The sequence below is a fragment of the Borostomias antarcticus genome (genome assembly GCF_949987555.1).
Source record: "Borostomias antarcticus genome assembly, chromosome: 21".
Taxonomy (NCBI): Eukaryota; Metazoa; Chordata; class Actinopteri; order Stomiiformes; family Stomiidae; genus Borostomias; species Borostomias antarcticus.
In genome coordinates, this window is record NC_140254.1 from 16,803,378 (window position 1) to 16,828,541 (window position 25,164).

A 25,164-nucleotide genomic window follows, 5' to 3' on the forward strand; every position below is an offset into this window, starting at 1 on the left:
TAACACAAGATCCCTTCTGAATTTCACCCCAATTATTGAAAAACGCAAAAGAAACTGAATGCATGGTTGCAAAGAGACATGGCTAAGAGACCATAAACAGATTGTAAACTCGCGAGAACAAGGTGGTCTCACGAGGCTACTCCAATAGCTCCGACCCGCCCTTCTCCCGACCCGACAGCCAAGCAGAACATGACTGCCGGTGAAGTTGACTTCAGATTTTGTTTCTCACTTTTGCATTATTTCACGTCATTAAAGTGGTGCACTTGGATTAGAAAGTACTTGTCGATGTCACTGAACAACATGTAAAACATTCTTGATGCTTATTTTGAGCTTGAGGGACCACCAAAATTCATTGTTCCAATTTTAATTTCACCATACCATACCAACATGTATATTCCAAAATGTATGAATTATCACCCCGAAACTGCTGGAACTTTCAGACAATGACGCACAGTCGCAACAAATATCAAATATATCCGTAATACAGATAAGACGCACACCAAAATGACCTGGCCTCCTACCTGTTAGCCATCTTGTGGGTGTCTTGGGTTCACTGTACCCGAGACCTTTTCTGAGGGATGCAGAAGATACACTTGGCTCTAATGTCTAAAATATATAAAATGTCATAATGGTAGTCCTAAACCGAGGGGAAGAACAAATACCCACCATATTCTCTTCTCAATTCCCGATTCTGAAGTGCATTCACTTCTACAAGAGGACCAGCAGCACTGGTGTGAGTGTTTGTTCCTCTTCAAATATCATGGATTAAAGTATATCATGCAAAACAGAATCACTGGATAATGCATGCCAAATATGGAAACATGCTCTGAATTTACAAGTTGAAGTGGCTAAAATGGATATCACATCCATGGGAATACTTATCATGGCACAACCTACTGCGAAGTGTCTATGGAGCTCTTTGTCTTGCCATGTTACCATTAAACTTCAGAGATTAACATACTGATGGCTAAAAAGGGACAAAAATGCCACATGCAGATGTGTAGAGAAACAATCATGGTGTGTTCTGAGTTTTATTTGATACTGCTGATCCTCCAGTCAACTGCCTCAGGACAGCACAGCCCCATCCTCCCCCCCTGACACTTCATCTCACATTACCTCAGCCCACTGATGCCAAGTCTTGGTTACCATAATTGACAAGTACTACTCCAGAATTGCCCTCTTAATGGATTTTATGGAAATAATGTTTTAGTCTAATGTTTATCTTCTATATCTTACATAGGTCAGGGCAAAACTTTGCAATAGACAGTCCATGGACCAAGGCAGGGCATCAAAGTCAAACTAAATTCAGTTTCAAAAGGACTCTGCTCTATTTACAAGCCACATGAGATACAAAAATAAAGTTTCTTAAAAAAAGACATTCACATCCAAAATGATGAAAATGTCTTTTTCCTGTTTATTTACTTCATATTTATATTTTTTTTTTTACAAAATAAAAAACATTTGAAACAAAAAATGCTAACAAGTCTGTGAGAATTTGAGAAGGGGGTAGGGAAAGCCATGGAACAAACAAGGACTACAGTACTTGTGTTTTTATATATATATGTACAAGACAAGTTTATCCATTTAAATTCTTTTCTTTAAAACGCACAGTACAAAAAAGAAAATCACTGACAAAAACCCATAGTACAATTCTGTCCATCAGTATTCAACGCTGCAGGTTTCCTTATAATATATTGGGGGGCAGGTGGCTGCGGGGGAACTAACTCAACTTGAACACAAAGGGAACTGGCAGGGTGTGTATTGGCCTTTCATGTAATGCCGTTTACTGTCAAGATCTGCTGCAGGACAAACATTTCTTAAATGGGAACAGATATTATATAAACGAAATGGGCCAACCTCATGGTTCAACTTTTAAGGGTATATGTACCTCACTGATCCTGTTTGGCAGTAACAAGACGACCAGTACACACCCAAGGCCTCCTAGTGTACGCACACGCACTCACACACAAAAGCACACACTCTGCACATATTTCAAGCCAGTGCGCTCACTTATACATATCTTTATATATATTTGGTAAAAAATAAACTTCACAACTCTGCCAATTTAAAGAATCATTTGTTTAAACTAAAATGTTGTAAAAACTCGACAGGGAAGAAAGAAACTGAGTATTAGTTGGGGTTGTACATGGGGACCAAGTATGGTGGGAGGGGTGGGAGGGGTGGGAGTGAGAGAGAAAACCAGCCTGTCCCCCACCTTCAGATATCCTTCTTCCTCCCCATCAGTAAAAAAGGAAGGGAAAAAAAGAAAAGAACAAAAAGGAACAACCAAAAACATTCTTTCGTTTAGAAAACAGCTCTATGTTACATACAACAGAGAGAAAGAGAGGGGGTAGGAGTTGAACACGATACAAATTCCAAACACTCAATATTCATCTCTTTAACGGTCTGTTACTATAGCCATTTAGCCCCACCCACCTCTCTATTAAGACTGCCCCCTAACCTACCCCTTCGCCCCTTTACAGTGCTCCTTCTCAGTACAGCACCACCAGTGGCAGGTATGGGTACTGCAGGTGTGTTGAGCCGAGAGAGCAGGGCGGGGGGATCTGTGGGAGAGAGAGGGAGGTTACATGGAGACCATTTGAGGGGAAGGATGACCCCTGCTTTTTATCGTCAGGCTTTGGGACACAGGGGGCTGGATGACTGGTGCTAGTTGGTTCCCCAGTTGTAGCTGTTGTACGCAGTCTTGTTGATCTGGGACTTCTGTTGAATAGAAGCATTCTGGCTGCGCTGTCCAGTGCCACTCTGGAAGGTGAGAGAGCAGAGGGGAGGACAGATGTCAGTAAAGGATGAACCATGATATCGATCATATCTCAAAGATGGAAGGAAAAATGCGATGGGTTTGCCCATATCCTTTCACATGTGGATGACACACACGCACACACAGTACCTGTCCATCCTGCTGCAGGTGGTGGTGCAGGATCTGGGAGTGGGGTTGCTGGTGCGGAGCCAGGATGTGCATGAAGGGGGCGGGGGCGTAGCCGGCTGCTGCGGGGGGGTTGATGGGACCCCCGCTGCCCAGGGCCGAGGGCAGGCTGAAGGAAGCCGTCGGTGTGCCTGCATGGAAACCCTGCTTCTCAAACGACTGCTGAGGAGGGAATAGATACAGGTCAGCCTTATCGGTGGAGAAGCCTCGTTCCGGTGAGGTGGTGGGTTATCAATGTAAACCGCCTTTGTCGGCAAATGAAAATAACAAATCCGGTTCTCTCACCTGTGTCTTTGTGTAAACGGACCCTGAAATGTCTGGTACCCCTGTGTTGCTAGACGTCACCGAGACTCCTGCAGAGGGCACAGGGATGGCAGACTGGTTTACTATACAACGTCTATCAGCCAATCTCCAGACAGACAGACCCACTCAGGGAAGCCCCTGCTAGGGCCACATGGTAATCTGGATCTAGGTGGCTTCCATCCACCTAGTCAGCCATGTGATGGTCCTTGGGAAGTTCTAAAAGTGACGATATTAGTTCTACAAGGGCACAAAGCTCCTTCGGGGATAGGGAGAGCACAGGATTAGTGATGTCATGAGAGAGGACGAGCAGAAGTATAGAGAAGGGGTAGAAAAGGAGAATTATGTTGCAGCGTATCAGTAAATCAGCCACAGTGATGACGGGCTGACTTAATCTGGTGGTGGCTGCCCTTAATTGTTTAGCACATACTGTCCCCCTGTGTCGCCATGGAGAGGCAGGACAGGGTCAACTGGTGTGCGGCATAGAGAGAAGAGAGAGTCGGACCCCAGGCTACCTACGTCGCTACAGACCCGAGCCCCAGCTACATCACTGTACATTGACGCCTAGCATCACTCTTGGTTGAAGTGGCTGCACTGCACTCCTGTGTCTGTCAACATTCAATATCAGCCTCTACACTTCGACTGTCCACATGTCGAAGTGTCCTTGAGCATGACGCCTAACCCCAAATTGCTCCCAATGAGTAGGTTAGTACCTTGCATGGCAGCTACCGCCATTGGTGTGTGAATGTGTGAATGAGAGGCCATTGTAAAGCGCTTTGAGTGCCGCTAAGGTGGAAAAGCGCTATATAAGTGCAGTCCATTTACCATTTACTCTACAGTCAGAGTTTTACCTGCTGTTGTTGAGAGAAGAGGCGCTTTGTTTGAGTCTGTGGTGAAGAAGGAGTGTTATCAATACCAACGTTTCCCCTCCGATCTCTTCTGGTCTGGCGGTAGCCTCCAAGATGACCCTAATGACCCCTAATGACCCCCTGTCATTAAACCTAACCCAGTTTTTCTGTTGAGATGGTGGACTCATACAAGTTCCTGGGAGTGCACTTGAACAACAAACTGGACTGGACTGACACCACTGAGGACAGAGCAGACTGTTCTTCCTTAGGAGGCTCAGGTCCTTTGATGCGAGTAGCAGGCTGCTGCGGATGTTCTACCAGTCTGCGGTAGCCAGCACACTGTCCTTTGCCGTGGCTCGCTGGGGAGGCAACACTAGGTCAGGGGAGGCAAACAAACTAAACAAGCTGGTGAGGAAGGCCAGGTCTGTCGTGGGGCAACAACTGGACAGCCTGGAGGCTGTGGTGGAGGCGGATGAGGGACAAACTTAAGTCCATCCTGGACAACCCCTCCAATCACCTCTATGAGCTGTGGCAGATGGGGAGCACCTTCAGCCACAGGCCCATTCCTCCCAGGTGCAAAACAAAGCGGTTCAGGCGCTCCTCTGTGCCACACAGCCATCAGACTCTATTACAGTGCCTGTGCCCCAACCCTCCCACCTGCCCCCTATGTCACCTGTCACTTTGCCATGTATGTATATTTTTTACTCTTCTGTGTTTATTCTTTACTCTGATCTATTCTGTACCTTGTTGCTGCTGTAAAGGCCAATTTCCCCCTGGGGATTATGAAAGTTTATCTTCCATCTCATTAAACGGTAAAAATTATGATTACCAATAATTATCGTGAAGTCCTTTTCATGTTAATATTATGCACTTTTTTCTTGTTAATTCTGTGAGATTTGACCATAATCATGTAAAGGGAAGTGCCGATGGAATCTGAGGTTTGTGATCGTCCTGCATTGGGCAGAGAAGTCGCCCCGCTGTGTTTTTAATCACGGCGGTCAATTGAACACGTGTTAATTAGGGACCCTGGCAGGCCCCTGGGGGCGGACCAAGAGGAACCGAGCACAAAATCACAGCTATTGTCAACGTCAACAAAAACACCACGTACTTCTTAACAGTCCTGCTACGCCTGGACTGACATTTTTCCGCCTGGACTGACATTTTTTGCTGAAATGTTCTGAAATCTTCGAACCTGTCCGGCAAGACGGCCCGCCATGCCTGTCCAACGGCAGGGTAAACACTGAATACAAATTCAGGCTGCTTTGCTGGGATGCAACCTTCATCGTAACCAATATTATGGAGTTTCAGTACTGCACTTCCACCTCATCCCTTCTTTCACCTCTGGTGTCTGTGGTCAGCTTCACCCAGAGGCAAGCGGACAGACACGTCGGAGACACACTTGAGCAGAGACACCACAGGTGGAGAGCAAGCAGCGGAGAGAGAGTGGAGCACAATGACCGCCCCCAGGGTTACTCATCATCTACGGGACAGAGCTCCGGCGCAGCGACTCGGCACTTCCGACACCGTGACGTTCGTAGACCGACACAAGAGCCGGAGAGAGACCCTATAAGACATATAATCCTTTAATGCACCGCTGCCCGGTGATGAGTAGTAGCCCTGGAGGAGATCAGAGACGCTAAGAGAATGGAGGCCGGGCTTCTGAGAAGAGGACCGCCGCAGCGATCTGCGTGATGCTGCCAGGATTCTATAGCTCCCCTCGGGTGCGGTAAGCAGCGATGGGGGGTGGTGGTGGGATGATGGATGGAGGGAGGAGGAGGAACGGAAGGAGGGAGGGAGGTGGCGGCGACGGAGGACGAGGAGGGTTTTTTGGCGTGCGGCGGCACTCACCGACTCCAGGCCCGGTGACAGAGCTGGCCGGCTTGTTTTGCGCAGAAGCAGCAGCGGCCACGGCAGTGCCGTATCCGCCTTTACAGAAATCCCCACTCCCCGAAGCCTGGCCCATATCCTCATAGCCTGCAACAGTCAGACACACAGCCGCAGCCCACAGCGTTAGACACACCCGGCAGGGGTAGGGGGGTGGGAAGGGGGGGGCCAGGCGGGAAGTGAGGGTGGGGAGGGGGGGGGGGGGGGAGGGTGAGGTGGTGAGATGGGCAGTGGAGGCAGGAAGCAGCAAGTGGTGCAGATTTGGAGTGATAAAGACGTTCCCTGTGAGCTGCAGGTGGAGAGAGCAGACACTAGCGCATGAAAGGGCGCATGGATGATGAGCTTAGAGAACGAATGAGAGGATAGACTGTTCAAATCGAACACGGACGGGGGGGCGGGGGACAGGGGGTCCGTCTGGTATACCAGGCCATCTGAAAGGTTCAGGTGAAGGTTGGTCCCAATGAGCAACACAGTGGGTGATCAGTCTCTTGTAGTCAACAGAAACAGCAACCCAGTTTACGGCAGGTTTGGGCTACGTGCAGGAATAGGCAGTCAGAGATATTTTAAATGACTGCTCGAGGTTATTCTATGTGAACTGCGCTTGTCTGTTATAACTTAATTTTGCAAGAAATTAAGGCTTCAGCATTTAGCTTTCAAGCTAATGACAAACCAGTCCAACCAGTAATCCAGTATAACATAAATGTGGATTTTATTTCACAAATGTAGTGTAATTAGTGCTTCTGTGAAGGAAAAGTTTGTGAATAAATGCATCATTTGTGAGTCTATTAGGCCACAAATGCAAATGATGTCTACACAAAATGAAGTGTACCCTGAATCAGACCTGGGTCGAAATACTATCCGAAATCCTTTCAACTACAATACCTCAGTGTTTGTTAATAATCTGCCTAGAATGTCAAACGGGTGGGGTTTGCATTTTGGGGGAAAGCTTCAATTGTGCTGGCAAGAACAATCAAGCACAGGTAAGTAATAAAATAAAGAGTATTTCAACCCAACCCAGGTCTGAATACGTTTTGTAAAACAGATGACAGAACTGCTGCTCCAAACACCAAAAAGCACATATCCAAATGAAAGACCAGCAAACGCTATCCAAATGCTGCGCGGAGTAAGTCTTCCAACGGTAACAGAACTGAATAGCCTACTGAATGTCATATTGACAGTATTCCTAACCTTATTGTACTATAAAAATGACTACCAGTTTCACAGCTGTTCTCTCCTCTTCCTACAAGACTGAAATTCTCTGTTCCTTATGTACAGAGTGCAACTGAAAATGTCAATAAAGTTAACGTAGTAACGATGAAGGTGTAGCCTACAAAACTTCCCACTTTATTATGAGAGAAATTTTTTTGTTCCAATTTTCCTTGCGGCTGACCGTGTGTGTGGGAACAGGTGGAATGTGTGAACTAACAAACAAAATGATTTTCCCTTGTGGACAATAAAAACATCTAATCTATGATTCCAGCCAGCGCTGAGGGGGGGCAGCAGGGTGAATGATTACAGGGTCACCTATGCATGGGGGAGGTGGGGTTGTCCTACCTGTTACCCAAAAAAACAACTACAGGAAGAGAGGCACTCACTCCAACTAGGAATAAATATATATTTTTAAAATAAACATGTCTATAAATCGTTTATATGCTAATAATTTTTTTTCTGCATAAAAAGTTTATTTTTGCCAGTGTTCAACTTTGAGAAGGACGGAAAAAGAACAGAAAAGGACCGCCCGAGAGAGAGGGAGGAGGAAGGAAAAGAAAGGAGAAAAAAAGAGGGATACGAGATGAGACGTGGATAAGAGATGAGACATGTATAAGAGATGATAGAGACATGGATAAGAGATGATAGAGACATGTATAAGAGATGATAGAGACATGTATAAGAGATGATAGAGACGTGGATAAGAGATGAGAGACATGTATAAGAGATGATAGAGGCATGTATAAGAGATGATAGGCATGTATAAGAGATGAGAGACATGTATAAGATGATAGGCATGTGTAAGAGATGATAGAGACATGGATAAGAGATGATAGGCATGTATAAGAGATGATAGAGACATGTATAAGAGATGATAGAGACATGTATAAGAGATGATAGAGACATGTATAACGCATGTATAAGAGATGATAGCGACATGGATAAGAGATGATAGAGGCATGTATAAGAGATGATAGAGGCATATATAAGATGATAGAGACATGGATAAGAGATGACAGCACTCAGGTCGGTGCTAAAGGAGACAGGTTTCAGGGTGACCTCTGTGTGAGATGGGGTGGAGAGGAGTGTCGAGCTTAAGTTGAGAGCTAGCTCCACTTGCTGGGTGAGCAGAAGCAGGCAATGGTAGACAGCAACAGAAGACCCCCAGGACACTTCCCCACCCCCCCAAACACACGCACAAAGCAAGAGCACCCGGGGACATGGCTGAGCCACCTTTCCTCACTACTCAATCAGGAAGTGCCTCAGTAAAAGTGATACCCATGCTAGCAAAGGACACAGGAGAGAAATGGAATCATAGCTATTTTTCCCCAAATACTTTTCGAAGAGTGTGACAGTAGAGGGCGGTCAATTGGAGTTGTCACTTGACGGTCTCGGACAACCGACCAGCGGCGATCCGTGAACCTGGGCCGAGGCCGCTTTGATGGCGAGCGTGAATGTCATGTCTCACCAGTGTTGTATCCATGGGAACCATAGCCACTGGCCTGCTGGAAGGCCGTGGCCGAGGCGTTCACGCCAACGTTGACACCGTGCTGCTTTGACGAGGTAGGAGCCACCTAGAGAGAGACACAGAGAGAGAGAAAGTTGAATGCGAGGTCCTAGACACAGATGACAACCCCAATCCCAATCTAAATAGGTTTTACATGTAGGCTTAGGATTCCTACAGTACATTCCTATCATTAAAGGAGTAGTAAAGGGAAAATGCATGTTTAGCCCTGTTTTAAGGTTACTTATGATCATATACAATGGTTCAGATCAAAATGTTGACAAAGCTAGAATTTTCGAGAAAGTTGATAATTGCTCTACCACCGTTTTGGTCATACAATGGATGTGGATGGGCATCTGAAAAGCATTCAAAAACATGTTAAACTCTCGATTTCAAAAACAAGAAACATTTTCCCTTTACTACTCCTTTAATGGTATATTGTGTTAAAGGACCATACCGGTCTAAAGATGATTTGATCTCCTTAAACTAGTCACCCAACGTATACGACTACTCCCCCCGCAGCCAGTCTGCCCCCAGGACTGGAGAGGGTGTGTGTGGCCTGGTCCTCCTCTCACCGGGAACATGGCTGGGCCGTACTGGAAGGTGTTGGGCAGGCCCGGCACCCCGGTGTAGTAGGGTAGGCTGGTGTAGCTGTAGCCGGGGGGGAGCGTGGGGTTGAGGAAGGGCTGCTGGGCAGTGTGGTGGGTCTGGTTCTGGTTCTGCTGCGTCTGGGCCAGCGTGGTGGCCGGAGCCGGGGAGGACGCGTCGCCGCGACCGAACTTCGACAAGTCGCCTGCAAGAGAGAGGGAGGGAGGGAAGAGAGAAGGAGGAAAAAGGAGAGTTGAGTAGAAACATTTTCTGTACAGTCAGTGTCCTTGAGTTTGAGAAAGCATTTAAAAAGTGCCCATCTATTATGTTCTGTACAGTGTCCTTGAGTTTGAGAACGGCGCTTTTTAAAGCCAATCTAATATAATTATTACAAAAAGGAGGGAGGACAAGATCGATAATTCAGCAAAAGATGAGAATGAGAAGTTGGAGAGAGGATAGAAGAACTTTGTTAAGCTGAGAATGCTCCAGAGACTTCACACAAGAGAGAGAATCCTTTGAGGAGTCAGTTGGGAAGCATACCTAGTAGGAGAGCATGAGAGTTAGGCCTGGATTACACTACTGCGTTTTTTGGTGTTTTCCCCCCAAAATACCTGTTTGCGCCTAGCAATTACACTACCACGGCCAAAACTGAGCTTGCACCTGGAGGAGGATCAATACTGCCAAAGCTACGTTTTGGTGCTCGAAATCCAGAGCTGTGTTCTAGTGTAATAGGCAGATCCAGAGCTGTGTTCTAGAGTAATAGGCAGGTCCAGAGCTGTGTTCTAGAGTAATAGGCAGGTCCAGAGCTGTGTTCTAGTGTAATAGGCAGATCCAGAGCTGTGTTCTAGTGTACTAGGCAGGTCCAGAGCTGTGTTCTAGTGTACTAGGCAGGTCCAGAGCTGTGTGCTAGTGTAATAGGCAGGTCCAGAGCTGCGTGCTAGGGTAATAGGCAGGTCCAGAGCTGCGTGCTAGGGTAATAGGCAGGTCCAGAGCTGTGTTCTAGTGTAATAGGCAGGTCCAGAGACCTTTGAAAAAAACTATAGGAATAGGCCTACACTTCAACACTGTGTTCACTTAACATTATAAAAATCAAACGGGTGATTTACAAGTTTGGGCTATGTAGTATCTTATTGGATACTATAGTTAAAATCAATTTGGAAATAAGAATAACACCATATACCGTATGGTGGATGAGCTTAAACTGTATTCAATGTTTACAGGTTCTCCCCAAAAAAGTAGACACTTCAAATCATAACCCAAACAAGAGTAGACACTTCAAATAATAATATCTTGTTCAAAGAAAACTGGCAAAAAGTTAAAAAGCCTTTTTTGTATTATGCCGCTATACTAGGCTCCCCAGCTCAGTTTGTATTCCCGACCAAATAGCACCTTCATGCCTGTGAACGTCTGAGCTCTCCTGCCTTTTCTTTTTGATAATATTCTCTATTCAATAATCTAATTTAGTCCAAATGTTCCAATATATAGTCCTTATAATAAGTTAGTTTTAAGTCCTTCATCCATTCCCTTATGTTATAGCTCCCATATTATGACGAAACTTGAATATGACAAGATGTATTGAACGGTTTTATGTCAGCAATCCTGACGCAGAAGTTTGTGCTTGAGAATAAATATAAGGGTGTGTGAATGTTTTTACGAAAATGCTATGTCATTGTATCAAGAGATGAATAGCCCTACCATTTTAAACCTCAGTAGATAAGGGCAAACATGATTTAGGATATCTTATCTACAAACAGAGATGTCTGATTTTGCAAGAGAAACCCTCAAATACGCTATGTCACCAGTTTAAATCAGGAATAATAGTCTGAAATCAGATGTGATCATTGAACAAGCGTTTGGTTTGTTTGTGTGTGAGTCAATGATCAAAATAGGAATTGGATATGGAGTTTGGATTACTGGAACAAAGGAAAAGAGGAACTTTAGGAAGATCCGTGGTGAAGCGAGAACGGCAGGCCTATAGGCCTATAGAACGCTGCACTCGAGACGAAGTTGGGTGAATGGATGGACTTTGTCCTCTTGGTAAAAGTTGATTGCGCTCTAAAAACAAGAATGAATAAAACAAAAAATGCAGCAACACAAAGTAGATGAGATTGGGAGCTTCCCGTTTAAATAAATTCCAATATATCTGTCTGAGTTCATGGTTTACAACCATTCATCTCTTACTACATACCTAAATAAATAAAGGTGAACAGTAGTAGCCTAATAATATAATATTGTTATCACAGCAGCGCAGATTGAAATTAGCCTGCAATTAGAGATTGGAATAAGTAGGCTATATTTTTGGATTCAAGATAATTTTAAAAGCAGGGAATGCGCACCAGACATGGAACACAAACGGGATGGAAATTTATTTGCTGGTGACTTTTAGCATTGGTTGGATGGCTGCATTTTAAACTCACAACATTCTACACTATGCTACTAGTCAAGAAAAATACACCTTTGAGTGCTATAGCTCAAACTCGTAAATCACCTGTTTGATAGGCTCTTTAATAGTGGTGTGATATGTGTTTTTGACAGTGTTAGTGTGATAAGACATTCAAAACAAATCTTTACATGCAATTTTCACATGTAATTGTGAATAGTTTTGTGCATTGGGAAACAGCCATGGACAACTGCGGTAGTGTAATCCAGGCCTTAGGCTTCGGGTCTCACCAGAGTACGGGTTGCTGGTCAGGCTGCCCTCTCTGCCAGTCAGTGCTGTGGGGTTGGTGGCGAACGGAATGCTGTAGTAGTCCTGAGAACAGGCAGAGGAAAGATCATTCACAACCAGGGACAAACTGGCAATGGCGTTCCATTTTGCAAGTGGTGAAATTAAGAAAATGGAAATTCTTTTACGCTTGGACTCACCAGCGGTATTCTGGTCTGCAGCATCTGTAGGTCGTCATAGCCATACATCTGAGGCTGGGGGGGGGGGGGGAGAGAGAGAGAGAGAGTGGGTGGGTGGGTGGGTGAATACTGGGTATAGATGGGATAGTCTTAACATGATGAGCAGACGGCCTGTGGAGTGAACTTACGGGGTAGGCGTGCAGTAGTCCAGGGGCCATGATGTAGGGGTTGGGTAGCAGAGGGGGCACTCCGGGGGGCAAGTTCGGAGGTGCTTTCCCTGCGGGGACAACCAGGGTGAAAAATCGGCCACACAAGACGTCATTTTAAGTTAAGGCCGTTAAGAATGAAGTCTTCCCCGGGCTGTGGTGGGGTCGGGCCCTACCTGAGGAGACGGCCGAGCTGCGTGAGGAGGGGGGCACGGTGGAGGCCGAGGGCCCCATGGAGGCGCCGCCGCCGCCGAGGCCCATGGCCAGGCTGCTGACGGGCCCCAGGCCGGACGGGGCGGACGCCGTGCTGACCGAGGAGGGTGCCTGGCCCCCCATGGACACCTGCACCCCCGCGGCCGCAGATGAGGAGGAGGAAGAGAGGGGGGCGGGGACTGAGGAGGAGGCAGCGGCCGACACGGAGGAGGAAAAGGAGGAGTGCAGGCTGGAGTCGCCGTCGACGCCCTGGTGCTGGGGAACGGAGGAATGCACAAAGATAAAGCGAGACGCCATTATGATAAATGAGATTCCTGTTCAAGGTGAGTGGATAAGAGTGGAATGAATGCTCCATCATAGGAAAGGCAGTCTTGCCCCCACTCTGAGCTCACCAGCATACTGGAGTTGGAAGTGCGCCCTGACGGCTGAGCGAGACTATTCTGTTGCGTAGGTAGAGAACTGTGGAGAGAGGAAATACTATCAGCTGACACTGAGGAATGCTCAATTCAGAAAGAAGATCCCACAAGCACTTACATTCCGCACTTACTGCATGCATGTACAGTAAGACTATAGTATTCGTGTGTGTGTGTGTGTGTATATATATATATCTTACTTGCTGTGCTGAGGCGGGGGAATGGAACTCGGGGGCAGGTCTTCATTGTGCCCCAGAACACTGTGGGACGTCTGATTGGATGTGGTCAGCAGGGAGGCGGGACCTGAGCCGCTGTCCGTCATGCTGGCCATGCTGGAGACTGACACCTGTGTGGCTGAATCAGAGGCCGGCTTCACTGACACTGCAGAGCCTGCTGCAGCTGGAGAGAACGACAGACAGAGAGGGACAGAGCGAGAGAAAGAGAGAAGGAGAGACAGAGAGAGAGAGAGAAAGACAGAGAGGGAGAGAGAAAATATAGAAAGATAAGAGGTGGAGGGATTCATTCCAATCCATTTTGGGATTACTTCCAATCCAAACGGACAGCTAGAGAATCTTCATTAACTGCCAAACAGATGTAAATTGCTGCTGAAATCCACAACTAAATGAGTGACTCACCTTCCACAGATTGCGCCGTCTGTATAGAGCTGAATCCATTCTGTAAACAACAGTTCGGGTGAGACCTTCAGCAACAGGCAGGTTATCAATGAAGATGTTTCTATGGCAACAATCCATTGAGCAGAGGGAAGTGACAGTGCACGTCAGAAACTAATGAGCGACGTCTCCTGCTTTTCTAGGAGCAGGTCGTCCATATTTCACGGCCTTGGTCGACTTGACTGTACAGTTATGTGGATGTGTAGTAGTAGCCTCACCTTAGGCTGCATGTCCTTCTGTGGGGAGGACGACACGGAGGCGGGGTATCGCCGAGCCTGGGTTGCTCTCTGGTCGTACAGGTCCATCTGGCTGGGGTTGGGGAGGGGTGCAGTGGACTCACTGGAGGGGAGAAGGGAGACAGGAAGGGGTAAGGGTCAGTTTGCACTGCATTCCATCAAAGTGAGTTTCTTCAACTGAGTTTTATGGATAGGCCTTCCTCACTGCACCATCCGCATGGAATGATGATTAGTGCATCTGCGGACGTACCAAGGCCAGTTTCTCACCCCTCAGATTGAGCCTAGTCTACACCTGTCAGTGGATAATGTCCAGTGATATGTTTTAGTGGTCAGTCTAGACTAGGGCGGGGGCTGAGTGGTGCTGACCTGCTGGGGCTGGTGTACAGGCTGTTCTGCGCCTGGTTGCCGGGCGCGGTGGTGGCGGGCGTCGAGTCGTACTCGGGCAGCACGGGTTCCGAGCCGAACTGCAGTGCTCCGAACTGCAGGTTTAGCCCAGAGATGTCTGCCGAGCCCGGCATCTCCACCGCCATCGCCGGGATCTGGGTGTGGGGGTGCAGGAGGAGAAGTGGTGTGGCGGGTTAGTACGACTGCAGTGAAAGACGCTTATTTGATTTTACAGGCGGTCAACTGTGCGCAGAAATAACACACTTCAGTCATCGCCGCTCCTCGTCTCTAGTAGGTGAGACATTATCTGCAGGTTTCAGCAAGTTCAATTTAAGACTTTGTATGACCTTTATGCTACTTGGAATGCAATTTAAGACCACATTTACGAATAACAGCCGGTGAAATTAGGGAAATTCTATCATTCATTGCCTGATATTTGTGTGTGAATATTCGGTCATTGAGAGCAGGGGTTTGAGTGCTACAGTATATTGACCATTCAACGTTGTGAAGCTTTTAAATTAGACTATGTGAGCCTTATATAAAAGAATGACTGATGATTATCATGGAGCCCTTTTTTGTAAATCTGGATGTTCTCATCACTCCCTGGCCTCGGCAGGATTTTTCCTGCATAGAGGATTTGTTGGCGCCCCCCAAAGATATTTTAGCCAGAGCCAAAGGAAAATCACCAGTGCCAAAATGCTAAAAATTTAGAATAAAAATGGCAATTCAAATCCTCTCTAAATGCGTTTGATAGCTTGTTTCAAGTGCAGCCCATCCCTCTTTCTTGCATTGTCCATGATTTCGACCACTAGTAATCGAGAATTAATAGACAGGTTATCAGCATCTTAAAAAATTTAGAATAAAAATGGCAATTCAAATCCTCTCTAAATGCGTTTGATAGCTTGTTTCAAGTGCAGCCCATCCCTCTTTCTTGCATTGTCCATGATTTCGACCACTAGTAATCGAGAATTAATAGACAGGTTATCAGCATCTTAAACATTTTGTCTTTATATCCATTTTGTGTCATGTCGGGAGATTTCCCGCGATTGTGAAAAGTGAGCTAAGTCAGAACGACAGCAAAGAATATAGGCCTATATTATGCTGGTAGGCTACTTGGCATGAAACAGAGGTTTCCCCCCAAAATGTGTTGCGCATCACCCCCCAAAGACCCATTCTGAGGCAGGAAAAACCCTGCTCGACTGACCTAACAGCACTCCCTTCTGCTCTGTCTCACTCGGCTTATCCTCCAAAAAAGACTATATCTTTCCATTTATCTTGTGACGCTGTTGTTGCACATTGCACATGAAATACTGATAAATGCACAAAGAGCTAGTTTATATGGTAATAGACATGTTGTGTGTGATAAGGAAGCTCAGAGGCGCGTCCAGCATGCAGGCCTGGCTTTCTGTTGAACCATAAAATCGGTTGGTTTTGTTTCGAGTGGCAGATATAAGGACACGAAGCCCCCTTTACATGCATGAAGTAAATGATGCATCCTCGTCCAGTCACCCATTTTTAACAGCACCTCTATACAACACAAACGGAGCAGTCCTCTGCTCAGCGATTCGTTTTCTAAGACATTTGAGTGATGAATTTAAGACAATTTTTGCCTTAAGGCCCCGCGGACACCCTGTTGAGAGCTAACCTTGGAGGTGATGGAGGTCCGCTTCCTCTGCTGTTTGAGCTTGTGCTGCTGCAGCGGCAGGGGGCTGGAGCCCTGGGCGTCCGAGGAGCCCGGGGACACCTGCTGGCCAAGCGGAGGAACCGACCCCATCTTGGGGAGGGCGGAGGAAGCGGGGGGCACCATGTGGGGCGGAGAGGTGGTCTGCGGAGGCAGGGAGGAGGAGGTGGGGGGAGCCAAGTCTTTGTTCTGTAGGAAGGCGTCTATCATGGAGGAGGCGGAGGTGGTGGGCTGGTAGGGCTGGCGCTTGGTGAAGGGGGCGTGGACCGCAGGCTCTGCCTGGGCCTTCATTTCTGGATGGTGAGAAAAGAGAGGACAGGAGATCAGGCGATGGGGGAGAGGCTGGGGCTGCATCCGACAGCTCAAATACCATCACACTGAAGCGGTATAGGTGTGTAGAAGTGCTCCATTCTGAATGCGACACTCTCGTCGCGTTCAACCCCATCGGCGAGCTCGACCCGTGGTCTGCTGCCCTGATCGTACCAGTCAAGAGTGTGACTCGAGATTTCAACAGAGTGGGCCAACAGACTGTTCGTCTTACCGTACTGCCCCAGTGCGGCGGGGCTGGTGTCCCAGGAGGAGGCGGCCGTGCTGGGGGCCCCCGTCTGGGAGTGCTGGGCAGCCAGCTGGGCCAGGGCCTGGGCCGTCTTGAACTGCTCCAGGAACTGAGACCCGCTGGTGGTCCCTGGGCTTCCTCCCTTAGGGTCCCCTACCTCCCCGAAGCCCTTGCTCAGCATGCTCACCTGGAGACGGGCACAGGAGGGAAGAATGTGAGCTACCCCGGCAGGTTCCGGAACCAACCTACTAGACCAACCAGTTCCGCTGGTTCATCTAGGACGGTGGTTTCTAGAGCACAAAAGTAAATTTCCGGAGTGGAGGTAGGGGCCACGGTACGAGTAAGCACCAGACTAGACGGTTTCGGGCCAGTTTTGAGTTTTCCACACGTGAGTTGAAGTTTGGGGATGCTGAGCTGTGCCGAACGGCCTTGAGTGAGGCTCAGCCTGCAGACAAGAGCATCTCTAGAGCCGAGCGTTGAGCGGTGTTCACTGCTTACCATGCTGTGCTGGGTATAGGGGGTGCTGGAGGGTGACTGGGACAGCGGCCCCCCCTGCTTCGAGTTGCTGAAGACCAGGGACTGGGAGAGGGAGGGCGGCTGGACCGCCTCCATGGGGGCGCCCTCCGTCTCCGAGGAGGAGGAGGGGGGGGTCTTCCCCAGCAGCACCGCCAGGTCAATCCTGCGGGGGGCAGAGTTGAGCAGAGATCAGAGATTGGGATACAGGCCGCTGCTCTAACTCATCTTCGCGCTTACGGTTGAAACTTGACACTCATTGAAATGGTGACTCCGTGTGGTGAGGCAGTATCGAGTCAAAAACATCAAGAGGGTGTTGCAGAGATGACGAGCATGTCTTATGGTGTATGGAGAGTGTTCTGGTTACAGTGGGTGTGTGTATTCACGGAGTGTCCAACCCACCTCTGTCCTGCAGTGATGGTGACATTCTCCTGGGGGAGGGGCATGGATGCTACACTGGACGCTGTGAATATCTTGGTCTCTGTTAGCTGCAAAGATAGAAAGGGTGAGACAAGAAGGGGAAGATTGTTCTTTGTCTCTCAAACACACTAACAGATTCAGATCAGTAAAATCAGCTTTGAAAGATCACCTTCCAGGCCTAAATGCATTTACTATAGGAGCAGCAAACCCTGCCTGTTCGAGAAGCTTGCCAATTTCATTAGCTGTGACTTTGATGTTTTATGAACGTGTCTGAAAGGTTGGGCACGTTTGGAATGGTGTGCTGCTGCCCTATTCCAAGGTATCCATTCTGAGATACGGTTAAGCAAATAACGAGGTTGTATCCAAGTTAAATAAAAGAATCAACCCTTCTATTATGTGTCCGGGGTCACACTCACGTCCTCACTCCAGTCCTCGGTGGCCCACTCCTCAGTCCTCCAGGCACCTAGAAGAGTGCAGGAGACAAACAGCTCAATACCATTAAAGTACCAGAGCAGCTGAGCTTCAAAGAGAATGAGGGCTGTGTGTGCAGAACCAAACGGGGGGACAGACATTCACTCTTACCAGGAGCCGAGTCGAACTTGGGTTGGTAATTTGATCCCTCTCCCGGTGAAGAGTACTCCAGCCCTGGAGAGGGCAGAGAAAGGGGGGGGGGGGGGGGGAGGAGGTAGGAGAGACCAGAGAGGAGAGAGCAGAAGGATAGAGGGAGGGACTAGATCAGTGGAAGAGCTGGACACGGTGGGCTGTTATGGTGAGCTGATCGGACGAGACCTAGCCTTCATTTACTTGTGCCTTGAGAATACCCATAGATAGGTGCTAAATGCAAATCAGACTGGTGTAAAAGACACCAAGTTAAAATGAGGAACTCCCCTTGGAGCTAAAGGATCCGCTTTTCGAGGGCGTCAGGGAACTTTCTTCCTCTTACTCGGTTCTTTCAGATCAATGGTAAAGTGCACAGGAGGTTTCCTTTCTAACGGGGCAGCGACTGGGCCAAGGTTCTTAAAGAGACTCACTGGCTCCTTCCTCTGGCTCCAGGTTGCCTGTGTTGTTCCAGGTGCTTCCCCCTCCATAACTCTCCTCTGTCTGGGCAGGCTCGGCGTAGTCCGCGGGGTTGAACGTTCTGGAAGAAAAGACAGGGGGCAGAGTTTAACTCCGTGGGCCTCCGCCTAGCAACTGGAGCATCTCACCAGGGTAGAGGCTCAACTGTGGGAGGAAGTCAGCAGAAAGATAGGAAGGGGGGGAGGGGGAGGGAGAGAGAGAGGAGAGAGAGAGAGAGAGAGAGAGAGAGAGAGAGAGAGAGAGGAGGGGGGGCGACAGAGATAAGGTGATGCAGCAGATGCTGTTTGCTCATCTGAGAGAAAGGAAAGGCAGCTTGGAAGGAATGGAATAAATTAATGGATCAGAAGGACAACAAGGACTGAGGAATTATCCGGGAAGTGCCTCCTGTCATCGTCTCCTCAACTCTTTTTTCTGGCACGGCGCGTGCGGCAGAGACACAGTCGCACACAAGGCGGACGCATCGAGGCACGTCTTTCACAGAGAATTAAAGAGCACAAACACACGCCCTTTAAATAACTCCTCAGTCTCTCTCAGCCCTGCTCACAGCGCTACGCTCGGTAGGTTACGCTCGCTGGCGATATACGCCCAAGATCAGCAGTCTCCAAGATTGGCCTGGAATTTCTAGGATTCCTATCTCCCCACACTCGACTGTTAGGGGCTTGTGTGAACAGGTATACCCCAAGTTCAAAGGACAAAGCCCTGATTCACTCCCATCTCAGGCTACCGGCGTGTGCTTCTGTTTAGCTCGCCCCGAAAACCTGTTACCGCCCGTCTTAACTTCGTCCTCTCATCCCTCGCTCTCTCTCTCTCTCTCTCTCTCTCTCTGGTGGCATTGGTAGATGTCCCGCCCCCCACAGATAGCAAGATTGACACACTGACACACCAGTGGCGGTGCACTCACCTCTCGTCTCCTGAAAAATCATATCTGGGCCCCTTATCAATCTGGCTTTAGAGGAAAAACAACAGCAACGATTACAAGCAGCACAACAGGGACAGTGGGGGATGCAGTGTGTGTGTGTGAGAGAGAGACAGTCTGCTAATAAACACACAGATTGTAGGGGGAAAATGACATGCATGGATATTATATGTCACTGCAATGCTCACACACTTCTAAAGCACAAACAGTATCTGTCAACAACACTGCATTGTAAAAGCAGTGGCACTTTCTACAGGTGTCAGGGTTTTCTAAAAGCTGCACGACAAACACTCATACGACTGAACTGGGCTCCATGAATGCAACTGTGTCTTATCGTGAGAGGGGAAGTACAGCAAGGAATAGGTACACACACACTCTCTCTCTCTACTGTATCTCTCAAGGCCACAGGAGCAGGAGCAGCAGCAGCAGCAGAAGCAACACACCCGCAAAGTGAAACATCTCAGACACACACACGGACACTGTCTGCTCATATATGCAAGCCCTATGTACTCACACTTAAAGGTTAGTCGCTGTCCAGACCAAGCCAAACTCGCCAGCATACACGTACACGCGCACACACACACAAACACACACAAGTTCTACCACAGCAAACACACTGACCCTCTCCACTTGCACCTTGTATGCTTATAAAACCTTGGGATAACATTCAGATCTTGCATCAGCTTGTTAAAGTGAAAGGATGATGCAGCTGAAGCCATTAACACAAGTTTCATCTTTCACATCCTAACAGCGATTCATCTTTTACATGATCTGTCAAAGCCTCAGTGTGCGCGCGCACGCACACACACGCACACACACCAGGTGCTTTGGACAAATAATTCAACAGGGGGGTTTCAGAGAGGTGAAAGTGACGTGCCGGTTTGTCCCTGAGGAAGCTTCTCAACCTGCGTCCCCCCTCTCAAGTTCATCCTTGTGCCCCTTCAGCTCCACCCCGGCCACAGCCCACACCCTGGCCATTATCATCACCAAGCATCATGTACAGGACCTGCCTCAATGGGCAGGACACGGATATTATGTTTATCCCCAAGAGTAGACATTGGGTCAACATTGGATATCATTTAGCACAGCAGATTTTCAATGACTACTTGCCAATCGGAATTTTGTCAAAGCTATTTAATGTAAAAACCACATCCTTTGTGATGACATCTGAGGACACTCAATGACCAGGTTTGGGTAAGAGACACTACATACGGACGGCAAACAACTGCACGCGCACACACAAATACAAACTGGTTCTGCATTACACCCAAAGCACACAGAAACACACCATATGCCAGAGGCAGAAAGCAGATAAAGGAGCCCATCTGAATGCCCACCCACTGATACAGAATACATGTATAATAAAGTGGGTCTATCAATATTTTTTACAAAAATGCAGAGGAGCAGTGTTTTTGGGACATACGCTGCACTCTGAGGGTTGAATTACATAAGGTCTCGACCCACGTCCTTTCATTTGATTGGCTGATGTACAACACGCCTCCTTTGGATTAAGACTACACAATGGGCTGCAGAGGGGGGTGGGGGTCCTGCTCTCTGGTCACCGTGGCAACAGGTAAGAGGGAACATAAGGCCCTCTGGTGTGGTCGGAGTGGCGCAGGTGTTCACTTACCCCATGCCCTGTGCCGAGAACCTGCCCCCTCGCCTTCCAGCGCCCCCTGGGGGAGAGAGAGAAGAGCAGAAGACACAGCCTCACACCACCGCTAAAGCACAAGTCCCGCGACACGATTCTCCTCTCGTAAGCATTTCAGGCATATGATCTAGAGCGCGCGTTGACGATGGGCGAGGGGCATGGTGAGCAGCCCGGTATTTGGGTGTGTTCCGACAGGGTAGAGTTTGGAGGTTTTGTACACGACACAGATGGTGACTGACCTCTTCCTCTGCCTCTGCCCCTGCGGCCTCTCTCTGTGCCCCGGCCTGCTATCCCAGCAGCCTTGCTTCCATCCAGTCCGTTCTCCTGGCCGCGGACTGAGAGAAAGGGCGAAGATATTCATGTGTTCATTGCGATATCAAAGGAGTGTGTGTGTGTGTGTGTGTGTGTACACGTGCTGTTCTACGTTCTGACATTTTACTCACACTCTCGTCCCCGACTGGCCCCCCGGCCCCTGCGCGGGGCCCCACCTCGACGACGTGCCACGTCCCTTTCTCCTCCTCTCTCCCTGTTCTCCTTGCCCTCCTCCCCGGCCTCTGCCTGGCCAGACTCCTTCTGGCCCGACACCCCTTTCTTCTTCCCCACCATCTCCCAAGAGTCCTGGGGATCAGAGGTGTAGAGGGGCACAGAGTTCAGTGTTGTTCTGGTAGTGAACTAGCACGACCCCTGGATAGTAACCTTGTTTACGCCGAGCCTTCGGCCTGCTCCACTAAGCCACCTACACAAAAGCCATACTCACAGTATCTGGGCTGCCCTCCAGCAGCACGTTGATGGCTCTGTTGACATCCCCGTTGCTGTCATGCAGCGCGATCATGGACTCGTCCTGGTCCTTGCCTGTTATGTCAATCAGCTGCACGGGTGTGAAGTGAGTACATGGTGAGGATGGCCGATTATACCTGGTCCTAAATCAACATCCAAGGCCCTGCTACTTCCTTCAGGGTTCCCACTCGCTAAAGAATCAAATTACTAAACATATCCATGATTTTTCAGATTACAGATTTATTTCACTCGAGACCACAATTGTGGTGTGGGGTACAATTACATAAATGAGAAACATCAGTGCAGTGGTACACAACCAGAAAGAGGAACACACAACATCCATAAATTCAAACAGCAAATTTCCATTATTCCAAGTTGTAGTCTTCCACATGTATGCTCTCAATTCCATAATCATTTCAAATGTACATAATTATAAAATTGCAATGCATTTTAATGGGAAAAGTAGCCTTACAATCACTATAACTACAATCACTAACTATGTAAATTGCATTTTAATGGGAAAGGTAGCCTTACAATCACTATAAATATGGACATTTGAGATGTTTGTGGAATTGAGAGCATAAATGTGGAGGACTACAACTTGAACAATGTCAAATAAATGAATGTGATGAGCTAAAAACAAAATAATGGCTAAAACCACGCAAACCCATTTCAGATTTCCATGACGTTTTAGATATTTTAACATTTTTCAGAACATTTCCAGGCCTGGAAAATTAAATTTCAAATTTCATGACTTTTCCAGGATTTCCATGACCATGTGAACCCTGTTCCTTATACACTAGACTGCAGAGAGTGCATATCCTTCTGAGTGCACACCCAACTGAATAGGACAGGTGATCCGAGTTAATTGAGTAGACATTAGCAATATGGCGGCAAAAGTAACCATTCTCACCTGCTTGACCTTCTCTTCAAAGTCGGCATCATTGTGGTCCGAAATCATCTGCGCGAGTCGGATCTGCTCAGCGGTGGCCTTTGAGGAAAAAACGTAACTCATCAGCTTCTGAGAACACATCTATTCAAGTCTATTCAAGTGAAGTCGATGACAATACTTCTTTCTGAGCACAGTGCCCTCATTGTGCCACGTGTTGTCATTCGGTCAGTTAACGTTAATGCTGTCGTTTTGTCAAATGTAACTAAACGTAGTATTCCACATGTGGATGGGGCGGGGGGGGGGGGGGTTTCACCTGAGGCCTCTGCTTGTGCTGTGTCTGGCTCTGTGTCTGGCCCTGTGTCTGCTCCCAGCTGCCCCGGGATCGGTTTCCGCCCACCGACGTCATCATTTACAGTATATACAAATAACAGTATTTACAAAGGAATAACACCTGTGAGAGAAGACACAGAGAGAAAGAGGGGGGGTGACTTAACTACTATGAATTAGCATCAATAAATGTGTACTTGGCTACTGGTGGCCTATATATGACCCTCTGGAGGAGTCCCGCTGCAGTCACTGGTTCATCTCAATGTCTGTTTTATCCAGACACACAAAAACAAAAAACAACCAACACAAATCACTCCCTTCCTCAATCCTGCACCTGCTGCATCAATGTTCACGCTCCTCATGTGACTTTCTCTTGGGCTGAAGAAAGTGAATGTTATGTGATGAATGTGAAATGTTGTAGCTAGCTACTGTAGAACTTCTCCGTTCTGGTATCGCGTGTGCAGTAAAATTAAAGAACGCAGCCTCCGATGAATCCACTTCCTTGTTGTCGTGTGAATATGCTAATGACAAAATGTGAATAATGAATTGGTGCATCCAGGTGTCACAGGAGTGGCACGCTCCACGCGCCGTTTGGACAGGTCCTATCCAGTTCCACGCGGGGTTTAACCCGGGAAGTGAGGTTACCTTTGGGAACTTCACTAACGTATTTTGGACTTCTTTGCAACCTCCTCTATTATAAAGTCAAAATGCTGCCGGATGTGTCCACCATTTATTGCAGTGGCTGACATTTTGAGCTGGACAAAGCTTCAGTCACATGCATCTAGCTAGCTAAACGTTAGCTATTTAACTTAAAACCATAAACAGATATTATACAGAGGTTCCTGTACAGTTTTTGACCATAGGATTTACTCTAAATTACAAAGATTAATTGCATGTAAATGTGCATTATGGAAATGATGGAAATTCAAAGTCTATGGAAATTAAGACTATATCAGCTAACGTTACGATTAATTCACTGCTAGTGTACTTGAGGCTGTCAAGAATTGATCGTCATATCGACTGCATACTCCCGTTATCTTGTCACAAGATGGATAACATGTGAAGTTAAAGCCTGCCTGCCTAGCTATCCATCAAATTAGCATACGTTAGCGAGCTAATGCGAGCTAACATTAAAGAGCTAGCTATCTGTTATTGTCTAAAGACACGATCTAACGCCATTCCAGAAATGTCCAATATTGTTGGCTAGCAAATCACGCTGTGTTACTGGTCAATTCGCTCTGATATGAACATCTGACTGAGTACTGATGTCCAAGCTCATCGACCCCTCGACGAGCTTCCGTGGCTCACAACCTCGCCTCATGGCGAGCTGCCTGTGACTTGCAGCTAACTTAGCTCGGAGGCTAGCTCCGTCTACCGGGCCAGAAGTAGCTAGCTAGCCGAGATATTAGCCTTAAGTTAACTAGTCGAAATGCTCCGTTTATACAGCACCGTGCTGTACAGATATCAGATAAAGAGCATTATCAACCCATACCAGCGGTAGGATCACATGCAATCCGAATTTCCGTCTGCATCACCCACCCACCAACGTGCACTACTTTCCTCCGCAGACGCCATCGATTGGGCTCTCGCGTAACACAAGAACCCGAGGCCCGAAGTAGGCCTGTAGGCCCACATCATGAAAATAAATAACAGGCGATATACTGACCAGAAACCAGGGCGAATGTCGTATATTCTGCTATACAACCGACCTAGTGGTCTCTCTGTCGACCTCCTTGCCGGATTTCGACGAAATAAATCCCCTAAAGCCTAAGTTTCTACACCTAGCTGGGGTAATGTACCGAACCGACTCGCGCAGACAATAAGCGAGAGACTCGGAATTTACCTGTTCCTTTTCAGAGAGCTGCGTCACGTGGTCGCTTGACAGGACGCTCCAAGGAAACCAGACTGGTAACAAACATGTGGTCGCCCACCACTAATCGCTGGACAATATGTAGCTAAATTCATGTTTATAGTACATATAACCTTGAGAACCTTCTGGCTTGGGTTTGTCAAAATGCACTGCAACGTATCTCACAGCAAGGGAGATGCACGTGCCAAACTATTCTATATCTTATTTATAGTAATAATAATAATAACACAGAAATACAGC

General features: G+C 47.7%; 1 protein-coding gene across 10 annotated transcripts; it reads right to left on the minus strand.

The window, feature by feature from the left end:
* Positions 1 to 1,102: 1,102 nt before the first annotated feature.
* On the minus strand, positions 1,103 to 24,842 carry ubap2l (ubiquitin associated protein 2-like). 10 transcript variants are annotated; one of them, XM_084455608.1, is made up of 30 exons: positions 24,721 to 24,842; positions 23,041 to 23,178; positions 22,749 to 22,826; positions 21,816 to 21,926; positions 21,502 to 21,676; positions 21,298 to 21,393; positions 21,038 to 21,083; positions 19,393 to 19,437; positions 18,446 to 18,552; positions 17,997 to 18,059; positions 17,831 to 17,877; positions 17,397 to 17,482; positions 16,980 to 17,160; positions 16,467 to 16,668; positions 15,890 to 16,218; positions 14,227 to 14,399; positions 13,843 to 13,963; positions 13,589 to 13,628; positions 13,154 to 13,346; positions 12,933 to 12,999; positions 12,504 to 12,795; positions 12,310 to 12,398; positions 12,143 to 12,196; positions 11,948 to 12,029; positions 9,265 to 9,482; positions 8,654 to 8,759; positions 5,941 to 6,066; positions 3,230 to 3,297; positions 2,909 to 3,106; positions 1,103 to 2,763 (listed from the first exon to the last, which is right to left on the minus strand). In XM_084455608.1, the coding sequence occupies exons 2-30, from the start codon at positions 23,134 to 23,136 to the stop codon at positions 2,668 to 2,670; spliced, it is 3,585 nt and encodes a 1,194-aa protein (XP_084311734.1). In that variant the 5' UTR covers positions 23,137 to 23,178; positions 24,721 to 24,842; the 3' UTR covers positions 1,103 to 2,667. The 10 variants fall into 10 exon arrangements, with proteins under 10 accessions (XP_084311734.1, XP_084311733.1, XP_084311731.1 ...); XM_084455607.1 differs by having other exon boundaries at positions 2,909 to 3,103; positions 13,154 to 13,352; XM_084455605.1 differs by having other exon boundaries at positions 13,154 to 13,352.
* Positions 24,843 to 25,164: the final 322 nt, after the last annotated feature.